Source organism: Spermophilus citellus (genome assembly GCF_964194105.1).
Source record: "Spermophilus citellus genome assembly, chromosome: 3".
NCBI lineage: Eukaryota > Metazoa > Chordata > Mammalia > Rodentia > Sciuridae > Spermophilus > Spermophilus citellus.
The window spans coordinates 26403063-26415259 of NC_138184.1; the positions used below are offsets into that span (position 1 = coordinate 26403063).

Consider the following 12197-nt stretch of genomic DNA (forward strand, 5'->3'; position numbering starts at 1 on the left):
GTAAAATTAAAATTAGCATATCATATGACCATTCAAAAGATTAAGATATAAGCAAACAGTTATAGTCAATGTCTTGTATTTCAAATAATTGGTCACAATTAATTTCTACCTTGAAATTCAAGTGTAGTTCATCAGAAGGTTTAGAAAACATGAAAATTATATAACTGGCTACTCTCCATATCTCTATGCACAATAAAACTACATATATAATAAATAATAAATAAAACCACAGAAACCTTGCCCAAGTTGTAAAAACACACACTGCAACTCTAAAATCCAAGCCTCACCTATTGAGATCTGTAATTTATCTTAAGCCATTTTAGAGGCCATAATCAAATATCAAGAATGCAAATAAGGAGTCAGCAAAGGAACAGGATAAAGAGTCAACAAAGGCAAACATGACAGGAGGAAAAACAGGCAAAACTAGACCAGAAAAAAAATGTATAGAAAAGGGAACTGGAGGCAGGCAATGTTATGGTATTTACATGTTTGCATTTCTGAGAAACTGGAAATCTTGGGATTCTGAAAATTCATCAGTTTCTAAAAGAAATTTTCAAAACACTAACAATTTTGAAAATGAGGTCAGTCTATCTATACATATATATATATTGTAGTACTAGGGATGGAACCCAGGGCCTCACACAAGCTAGGCAAGTACCTACCGCTGAACTATATCTCCAAGCCCCCATCTTTTTTAGATTTTGAGACAAGATCTCACAAAGTTCCCAAGCTGACCTTAAATTTCTGGTCCTCCTGTCCCAATTTTCCAAGTAGCTGAGATTACATGCATGAGACACCATACCTTATAGACATCTATATTTTTAAGAGCAACCAGGACATTAATAATTATCCTTCAAGAGGCTAAAGATGTAACTCAGTGTTAAGACATGTGCTAAGCATGAGTGACACCCTGGGTTGAATCCCAAGTACTGCATAAATGAACAAATAAATAATGATTCTTCAACACATTTTAAACAACCTACTTTCAATAACTTACTCTCTCATTCCCTGAAGCACACACACACACCTTCTCAACCAAGTTCTGCAAAAGATACTCAATCAGTCAAGCAGCCTACCTTCAAGGAGCCTAAAGTCAAAAAACCAAGGAAGGCACAACTCAGTTCATAACACAGCCCACTAGAGAGACAGCAAAGCTTAAAAGGATTCAGATAAGTACTTAAGTATTAAATTTATTTCTCTATCAAAGCACTTTTTTACTATATTCTGAACATAAAATGGTCAAGGTCTGAAAATACAAATTAATTCTTCCCTATAGTCAAAATTGTAGGCCAAACATCAGACTTAAATTTAAAAATTGTTATAGCTCATTTCAATACTGAATTATTCTTACTTTCATTATGTCAACAACTTCCTGTTTCACCCGGCTTAATTCCTGTTGAAGGCTGATGCGTTCCTCCTCACTTGTTTTTTCAATAGCTTTTATTTGTTCATCCATTTCTGCCTTCATTTTTCTCCGTGCCTCCTCTGTTTTTTGGGCTGTGCTCAAAGCTTTTTCAAGTTCCTCAAAAGCTATAATGAAAAGAGCAGAACACAAGTATCTCAAGAAATACTATCATTAAGCTAAAGTGTTTTGCATTCAATTTACGGAAACTAAGAGCAGCTGTAGCAGGACAGGTTAAAAGACACATAGTTATTCTAAGCCAAGAAATATTTCTGAGCTATTCACAAAGCCACAAGAATTATTCAGTCATTGAAACCTATTTTCACTGAGTTCTGCATTAGGTTAAAACTGCTTATGTAGACTAAGCTCAGAAGTTTGAAAAAATTATATTTTAAAGATTCCCCACTCACCTCACCAGTGTCCTTGTGTAGAACAAATTAAAAGAAACAAAATGTGTTCCTACCTCTATATAATTTCAAGTGCTTTCTTACTTGTTATACAGTTTTAAATTTATCTTATCATTAGTAATTACATAACACTATTGTATTCTAGTACATTTTTATGAATGAATAAATGATTCTTTGGCAAATCTTAAGTGCAAAGTCTTAACCATACAACAAAAGAGCGGGGTGGGGGGGATGCTTCTTTTTAAAAACAAGGACTGGGTGAATAACATATTTAAACAATACACTTTTGAGGAGAAGCTCACTACTTTTACAAGTTTAAAACTAGGGCTCTTTTTAGTTGACTAGAAAAAAAATTATTTGATTCAATAATACCAAAAAAGCACTACCAGCAGATAGGTAGTTCTTAAGTGAGATAACAAACTCAGGCCCTAACAGGCACGGTGGCGCACACCTGTGATTCCAGGGATTGGGGTCACTGAAGCAGGAGGATGGAGAGTTCAAAGCCAGACTCAGCAACCATGCAAGGCCCTAAACAACTCAGTGAGACCCTGTCTCTAAATAAAATATTAAAAAAGAACTGGGAATGTGGCTTGGTGGTTAAGCGCCCTTGGGTTCAATCCCTGGTACCTAAAAAAAAAGAAAGAAATCCCAGGTGCTGCAGAAATCATCATCATCATCTTAGTTAGAGTAAAAAGATCTTTAAGGAAGCCAAATAGATTACGTAGCATTTAACAAAATCAGATGGGATAGGTACAAAACTTGGGTAACTTGAACTCCAAAATATATACATGTGTATGATTATATTTGTATATATATGCATGTACATGTCTGTGCATACATGTGTGTTGTGAATATATATTCAGGCATACATAAACACACTTTATTTGCATAATGACACTCTGTGAAAAATTCTACTGTACTGTCATCCTAGATTACTTCTTTTAGTCATCACAGAATAGAAGTTCCCAGACCTCCCACTACATAGAGATAGACTATAAACCAAACTCAAGTATTCAAAAAGGGTTTTCAATCTCATCAAGAAACATGTTCAGAGGACACAATTCATTGATATATGCAATATTTTCACTTCCAGTTTTGTAAGAAATGTGGGAACTTCAATGTAGGGCATTCATGGGGAAAAAAGGCCTTTTACTAAAAGGGCTTGGCTTAACAGTGGCTTGGGCAAAGACACTACATGCCTAAAGACAAATATCTATCCCAAAGCATTTTTTTAAATGGTAAATTTCATCAGATACAGAAAAAGGAGATAATAACTGGAAACACAACTTAGTGTTCACCAGTTTACAAAAATAACTCTTATGACAACCATAAATCTTTGATATAAAAGCCAAATCTATCAAATTCATTCATTTTACATACATATAAGGTCTAAATTTCAAAGAGATTAACTGAAATCATTTTTCAAGATTCCCAGTCTAAATTTACTGCCATGTACCTGCAAACACCATGATCATAATCTTTAGAAATAAATTAAATGTTGGAAAGGAAAATACTTAAAGAAAAATATTTGCTTTATAGTTAAGTTTGCCCCATAATTTCTAGTATCAATTATACAAAAATAATTGACTGCCTGCTACTATCATGAAATGTTTCCTCACTTAAAAATTAGTCAAGTTGGGGCTGGGAATGTGGCTCAAGTGATAACACACTTGCCTGGCATGCACGGGGTGCTGGGTTCGATCCTCAGCACCACATAAAAATAAAAATAAAAAAATAAAGATGTTGTGTCCACCGAAAACTAAAAAATAAATATTAAAAAATTCTCTCTATATATTTTTAAAAAAAAAAATCAGACAAGTCAAATAAATGATTATGAGAAAGATTCTGTAACAAGAGTACTTATTGCTCAGTTTGTGCTGATGACTTTTGGAATAACAAAAAAAACTTGGAAAAGTAATGACAAATATTTTGTAATGGTAAGATGTCATCAGTACATTTTCATTCAATAAGTCAAACTGTATCTTAGCTTTCTAAGTACATCACAGAAACACCTTAAATCAGACTCAGGAGAATTTTAAGATAGTTTTGATTACCTTCCAAAGTATAAATAAAAAACTTTGGTCAATTAAGCAAAATAAAACAAAACTTTATATAGTGAATAACAAGTAAATTTTCTGTTTTAATTTCAGAATCAAATACAGCATAAAACTAAATGGCCTGGCAATGTGGCTCAGTGCTAGAACACTTGCCTAGCGGGGCTTGGGTTAATCCTTATCACCACAAAAATCAATCAATCAATCAATCAATCAATCAATCCAAAAAACTAAATGTGATATTCTCACCTTTCAAACAAAAAGTCCATGCCATAAATTCCTATTTAGATATAGAATTTTCTACTAAATAAGTTTTCTAAACAAAAGCAGTAAATCTTGGAATATTCTGATATCATATTCTAATTTTAGTGTTTAATCCATTAAAACACTTTCCCTAAGTCACCTTATTATCTACTATATAATGGTTAAAGGAGAACAAATTTCACTTCACAGTTTTTATCATCTAAATTTAACTTTCTGTATGTTATGTCAGAGAACCAAATAATTTCCCACCTAGAAAGAAACCTCTGAAATCTTTAACTCAATATCCTTATTCAAATGAATTTCTGGTACCTCCAAATTTTCCCTCAGATGATAAATAAATTTAAAATAAGACTTGATGGTAGGCTTCCAATTCTCAGCTAAATGCAACATGTTATTCCTCTGACAAAAAAAAAAAAAAAAAAAACAAACAACTTACTGGTTTCTAGCTTTATCGTGATTTAAGGAAATAGCAAGTAAGGCCCCCCCAAATTAAAGCATGTTACATATATCCTCATATATAAAACATATTTCAAACCCATTATGGATTCTACGCTGCATCACAAATGAAACTACTTCCACACAGAAAGTCAGCCTCCATCAGTGAATCCCATTTCAATGTCTGAGGAGGATAACTGAGAAAGTTCACTTATTAACCAGCAGAAGTATCTCACCTTCTCATCCTGCAACCACCAGACACAAAGTAGAATCTACAGCCTGTAACACTCTACAAGTGAACTGCTACTCTTTCCAAAGTGAAAATATGCTAGGACTGTAATATAAGTACCAAAGAAATATGTTCTGAATGTCTACAGAATTCACCTTTCAATTACCAACAAAAAAAGAAGGCATGCATCAACTGCAGCTGACGAGTCAGCCAACATGCAAGAGTGAGCAGGGAAAACTATGGGCAAGACACATACTGAACAGACAGGAAGGCTAAGCACAAACTGCTGCGGAATGTTGCAAGAACACACTGTGTTCTTCCAAAGCAAAATTCAATGTATCTCAGGCAATTTTTATTTAAACAACAACAACAAAAAGTTGGAAAATACTTCTAGACAAAAACTTAACCAATGTTAATTATGGTCCTCTATCAGTTAAATAAAATGCAGGGGAGGACTTTTATTGCTAACTCCCCATTTTCACTTCAGGTGGGGTTCACTCAAATCCTTGGGAATTATAAAAATGGACGAATGCTCACTTTAAATTTAAACAAGAAGTTGGCAATTTACAGCTCAATAATCTAACAATTCATTCATGGAATATGAACTGGATATTTACTATTCACCAGGTTAGGTTTACGTACACACAGAAAATATTTCCCAAAAAGGTAGCTGAACTAGTGAAGGAGGAAGGGAATTAAAAGAAGAAATTCTTAGATAAAGCTAGAAAGAATGTAGCATCGTTTTTGCCACTCTACCACCTTTTCTACTTTTCATCCTGAGCATCCTAATCAATCATAATAACAAATGACAGAATTTTGTGGTTCCACATAGCATTATTGTTTTGATGCTCTGACCTAGAGTATACCCTACAATATGGCTAATAGGACCCACTTCAACTTCTATTGCAGGAAATAAACAAAGATGAGTAGTGTGGAAAGGCTGCCAATCTCTAGATTAACTGCTGATTTTATGTCTAATGACATAAAAAATAACCCAGTACCTTTATCCTAGCAAAAAAAAAAAAAAAAAAAAAAAAACAAGCAAACAAAAACCCCTGCTAAAAGCATGTGGCATTAGGCTTTAAAAAACACAGGCATTACCATAAATAAATAAAATGCAAATTAAAAGAAAAAGGAAAAAAAAGAATTTTATTAGAATTCCCACCCACTCATCAAGCCTCTTTTGTGAGTTTAAAAAAAAAACTAGAGTAGCAGTTCTCAGTGCATGTTCCAAAGATCCTAAGGCCCTGGGAACCTTTTAGAGGATCTATGAGGTCCTCCTTTTTCCAAAAACATATCTGTGTAGAGTAGATTTTCTCCATATGCTTCAACCAAAGTAATGTAGGTTGAATGTAGAAACATACATGAAAATCCAGCTGTGTTCTATTAAACCAAACAAAGCAATATATAAAAATGCAAAACAAGGTCCTTCTTCATACTATATTTTATCTTGGAAAATATAGGTATATTTTATAAAAATATTTATGCTAACATGTAATAGGTTTATAACTGCTTCTTTAAATATTTTTTAGTGTCAATGGAGCTTTATTTATTTATGTGATGCTGAGAATCGAATCCAGTGCTTCACACATGCTAAACAAGCGCCATACGGCTGAGCCACAACCCCAGCCCCTATAGCTCCTATTTTTAAATGGATTAGACTTTTTAGATTTTTACTTTAATTAGTAATACAAAAAATATCAATATATAAAGCCCACATATATATAGCTCTTTGGTATAGCTCTCTGGTATTATAATAAGTTTTAAAAACGTAAAATGGTCTCTAAAATAAAATAGTTTGAAAACTACTGTGCTACAGTCTATATAAATAAAAATAAATACTACCACCCAGTAGCATAACCCAGACAACACAATACTTATATATAATTGGGGGCTTTATAAATTTAATAAGCACCACATTTGCAATGAAAATCTACTTTTTGAGGTCAATTTTCAAAATATATAACAAGATTCATTCTATTCATTATGCTTTGACCTTCAAAAAAGTTGCAGATGTATGGCTCAGTGGTAGAGCACTTGCCAAGTATGTACGAGGCATTGGGTTCGATCCTTAGCATCACATTTAAAAAATAAATAAAGTTATTGTGTCCATCTACAACTCAAAATATTTTTTTTAAAGAGAGAGTGAGAGAGGAGAGAGAGAGAGAGAGAGAGAGAGAGAGAGAAGAGAATTTTTAATATTTATTTTTCAGTTCTCGGCGGACACAACATCTTTGTTGGTATGTGGTGCTGAGGATCGAACCCGGGCCGCACGCATGCCAGGCGAGCGCGCTACCGCTTGAGCCACATCCCCAGCCCCTCAAAATATTTTTTAAAAGCTGCAGATCTATCCAAATTTTCATGTATTCCTTAGATAGAAATTTATCAAATACCTTAAAAACATTAAGCAAATGTTAAAAAAAATTGAACTAAAATAAAGCTAAATAAATTTAATTAAATTGGAGATAAGATCCAACACTCCCAGAGAACTGTGTTCTTCCAGTTGCTGATGTTTTACACTAATCGTGGTGTTGCCCAGGACATAAATGCATTTAAAATGCATTGAAAATAATAAATTTTTCCATCAAATAATCATTTAGTGCCAAAATATGTATATATTACTTATCTAACATGGCACACTTAAAATCTAATTCATACCTTTTTTTTTTTTTTTTGCCTGAGACACATGGAATTTTTTTTTTAAAGCTTATTCTAAATACCCATGATAAGGAGGAAAAGAAAAGGGGGGGAAAAAAACAGCCCTTACCCCAGTCCTGTTCATACAAGGCTTGGGAAAGGCACCATGATTCACTTATTGGCATGTGTGGATACACAAAAATAAGATGTTTTGTGAGACTTAAGACTCCAAGAAAACTATGTCACATAAATTATCAGAAACAAAGTACTTAAATACACATAATTTTAGTTTGTCATATAAAATGCATAAATCTTACACATTATTTAAATATATAAACTTTTAATGGGTCTGCTTCAAACTTGAAATAAATATGTTCAATTGAATGTCTCCGATATGTCAAGCCTAGACTATACAAATGATGGAAAGCTTATTTCCTGCACAAACACAACATGACAATAAAAAAAAAGCAAAGAATGAGTTAGTCCAAGTTTTTCAATGCATATAAAACACAACTTCACAAAGACAATTTACATGAAAGGAAACAAGACTTATGAAAGTTAACATATTTTAGACTTTCCTAATTCAAGCAGAATATTTTATTCATTTTGCCTAATTGTAGACAAGAACTTTTTAAATTTAACACTGTGATGTTGATTCCTTTTTGTAATGGCTGTTTAAAGTGCTTGAAGGTAACTAAGAAAACAGACTAAAATTCTAGGGGTAAGACTTATCCTAAGAAGAAATTTTAAAACCTAGAATAAGCTATATCACAGCATTATTGTATTATTCATAAAAGCAAAAATACAAAACAATTTAGGCATGGATCAATAAAAACATGGTTACCAAGTAAATGGTGTGCTACTCTTTGACACAGCCATTAAAATGTGTTAATACCTTAAGTATTCCTAACATAATGGTACATGGTGGCATAAAGAACATATAAATTATATTATTATAATAACATTAAAATATGTACTGGTTAAAGGACTACATGAGGTGTGTGCCAAAACAGTGGTGGGCTTTCATATTCCCTATTTTCCAAACTTTTGGAAAGATAACTGCATTAATAATTAGTCAACTATCCCTACCTCCCATGTTGGTCAACACATAAACACCACACTCACAGAACAGCCAAAATGCACTGTGACATTTAATAGCATTAACATTCTACATTAGCACTGCATGAAGATATAATTTTCAAGATGAATGGAAATATTTCCTTGCACCTAAAACAGCATTATACATTAAAGCTAAATCATCAGATTTCTCCAAGTTTAAAATCTCGTTACTAAAAGAGATGATCATCTGTTCTTAATTAACACCTAAAAAGTAATAAAATGAACAGTTGTAAGGTGTTTGTAACAGATATGTTTTTCATTTTATCAAGTACTATACTACCATATTCTTGAAAATATTCCTAACATTTCTACTAAAAAGTATACCACTTAAGTACTAGAGGTTGATAGAACATGTGGAAGTCCAGATTCGTGTCATTTGTGAATAATTCATGCAAAAATTATTCTTTGTAAAATCAGAGACATTCAGATTTCCTGCATTCTATAACACAGAGGAGGCATCATGGTTTATCTAGGAAAAAAATGTGACAGCACATAGATTCAAGTAAAGTAGCAGGGAATGTTCTTTAGTGAATTTTGACATCCAGAATAAGCAACTCAAGAGTTATCTATTAATATCCACATATCAAGAACTATTAAAAATATCAGAACTACATTTTTTTACAGTTGAAAATGCATTAGAAGGATTTGTTTTCTTTGATAACAAAAATTTGTTTAACTTAGACACAGCTAGTTATAAAATCCTAACAACAGCGAATCATGTTAATGTTCCCTTTACATGGCCAACTCTTAGTGTTTAGCTTCTAAACTTTAAATCCCAAGAGATTTTACTCAGAAAAAGAAAAATATCTAATCAAAGCAAATGCATGCTCCAAAAGCCAGATGATATTCACAGAGTATAGAAACTCTACTTCCTTTACATGGACTTTTTTCTTATGTTAAGTACATAACTGAAATTTTTCTTTCATAGCATGTACACTTTGTATTTGAACGGAGAACCATTTTCTATTTGGAAAGTTCTGTTTATCTAAGAAATGCAGCTTATGTGCAAAACTAGTTTTCAGAATAGATTTAAAAATGTGGAACGAGTCCATTACGACTTTCATAGCCCTCTATAATTATGATTACAAGTATATGTGTTAAAAGTATCTATCAAAACATTTATAACTGTGTTATTTAGAGACTTTCCAAAGTAAATGTATGTATTAAATAATTTAAATCTTGGCTGGAGATGTAGCTCAGTGGTAAGGCACTCAAGTGCAAGGCCCTGAGTTTGATCCCCAGTACCACACACACATAAAAAAATAACAACAATAATGAAAATTAAAATCTTTTAATACTTATTTTTGCTATTTTGACAAAACATAAAAGTTTCTCAACTTACAAGCTAGCAAATATTAATGAAAATTTTTTAGTTTTTAGTTTTGAGGCTTGGGGTTGTAACTCAGCAGTAGAGTATATGCTTAGCACACACGAGGCCCTAGATTCAAACCCAGCACTAAGAGGGGAAAAAAAGTGTGTGTGTGTGTGGTTGGTGTGTGTGTGTGTGTATACACATGTACACATACACATATATATTTATGAAAATCACATTTAAAGACAAAATACATCTGTGTTTCAGAGAAGGAACAAAGGTTGTATAATTAAAGATTTGATTGAAATATTATCTAAAACAATTTTATCCTCATGTGGATAAACTGTATATTTTATGTAACTTTTTAAATATTATAGTTATTCTTCATTTCCTACCTCCTTATAAAGTATACCCCAATTTAAAAAGAAAATTGAATTCCCTGACCAACATTATTTCCTTTGACTGGTTACAATAGTCAACAAAAAGCAGTCATAAAAATGGGAAGGCTTTAAAGAAAAGCTGAGACTATGTGCTGGGTTTTCTGTTTGCAGAAAATAAACATGTTTCACAATGTCCCATGAGGCTTCAGAGACTGTGTCCTGAAAGAAGATGTCTATTACCTCTTTTCAAAAGGAAATATTCATAGATTTAATGTGAACAAATTCATTAACTAAATTCCCCAACCACTTTATCCATAAAACAAATGCAAGGAGATGGATATTTATGAATAGTCAGCCAACTATTTCTCTTAGCCAGACCCATTCCCCTCTAACACCTTACTTACAATAAGGTTTCAAAAATCACAGACATCATTATCCTAGATCCATGTATGATTGCACATATGGTGCGACACTACATCATATACATAGAAATGAAAAGTTGTGCTGCAATTGTGTACAATGAGTCAAAATGCATTCTGCTGCCATATAAACCTAATTAAAATAAGTAAATTAATTAATTTTAAAAAGTCATTTCTCAAAACTGCATCCTGAGAATCAAATCCTCACCAAATTCAAAAGCCTTTTAAAACTATCTCCCCTACTATTCTATCTCCCCTACTTCCTGAAACATCTCTTAAATTCAGCCAGAAAACACAGCTATTCACAATTCCTATGACTTCTTGAGGTAACTTTTTTCTCATCTCTCTCTGCAAACTCAAAACCTCTATAAAAAGCACAGACTCTGAGCTACAATGCCTGGTTTAACCATTGTGTATGAATGTAGACATGTTACTTAACCTATAGGTTCTTGTGCTTTCTTATTTGTAAATGAGGATAATACTAGGAATATTTTCTAGAATTATAAGAACTTATTACAAGTAAATACAAGGAAAAGCACTGATAGCACAGCCTTGCTAAAATAACCTCTGGTCCACAGTATTAATAATGGCCACATAAGCTGCAGCAAGTAGAACTAAAATAGCTCCTACTGCCACTACTCTTAGTATTATTATAAAACTCACTCTTCTGGAGTAAAAAGTCTTTCCTACAGATTTAACCAGAGGCTTCAACCTTAGGCTAATGACTCCTGAAAGATGTTCAGATTTCTTATTTCCAAAATGTTACATATCAATTTCATTTGGAAATCTCAGGATTGACTCAAATTACCTACATAAACTCATCATCTGACTCTAATCCTCAACTTTGCCATTTATATTTCCTATTCTAACTCCACAGTATCCAGTCTCCTAAGCTTAAAACTCTGAGGTCATCATAGAATCCTACTTTTCTTTGGCTCCTCCAAGTTGACCAGATGTCAAATTCTACACTCTACTACTTTTCCTGTCCTTTCCAAAACCATCATCCCAGTCAAGATAGCTAAAGTTTTATCCTTCAAACCTGGATGTCTGCTATTACTTCCAAGTTTGACTTCCCATTTCATCTTTTATACATAAAACTCTAGCTTCCATCACATTTTGCTTTTCTATTACTGATTTCCTATTGCCTTGTATGCCAAAGTCTAAATGCAGCTTCTCGTCTTTAAGACTCCAATAGTCAAGTCCTTCACAATCCAACTTCATTTCCCATTTTGGCAAAAATGTTTTAGAGTGGATTCACACGCCCACTATGATTATTGTGTCTGTTTATGATCTTGTAGCAAGCGAAATGTCTGCTGTCTCCAACTCTCTGTTTAGGTCCATTCTATTCATAATTTATTTGAGGTCCAACTCAAAATATACATTCTTCCTGACATGAAGACACAGTTCATCCTGCTCTCTTCTCTTTCTAACAGGTCTCCTTTCCTAGTATTACTGGATACTGGACCTCAGTGAGTATTATGCTGATCTTTATTTTTTTCAGACTATCATTTATTACATCAAAACATAATTCTATATATA

The 12197-nt window shown here is 32.9% G+C and overlaps 1 protein-coding gene across 6 annotated transcripts in view; it reads right to left on the reverse strand.

The window, feature by feature from the left end:
- GOLGA4 (golgin A4) overlaps positions 1-12197 on the reverse strand; it is a 97475-nt gene that overhangs the window by 38576 nt on the left and 46702 nt on the right. For all 6 annotated transcript variants that reach the window (XM_081283842.1, XM_081283840.1, XM_081283843.1 and 3 more), the window contains one exon: positions 1352-1530. In XM_081283842.1, coding sequence (XP_081139968.1) covers positions 1352-1530 — 179 coding nt within the window. The remainder of the gene's footprint in view (positions 1-1351; positions 1531-12197) is intronic.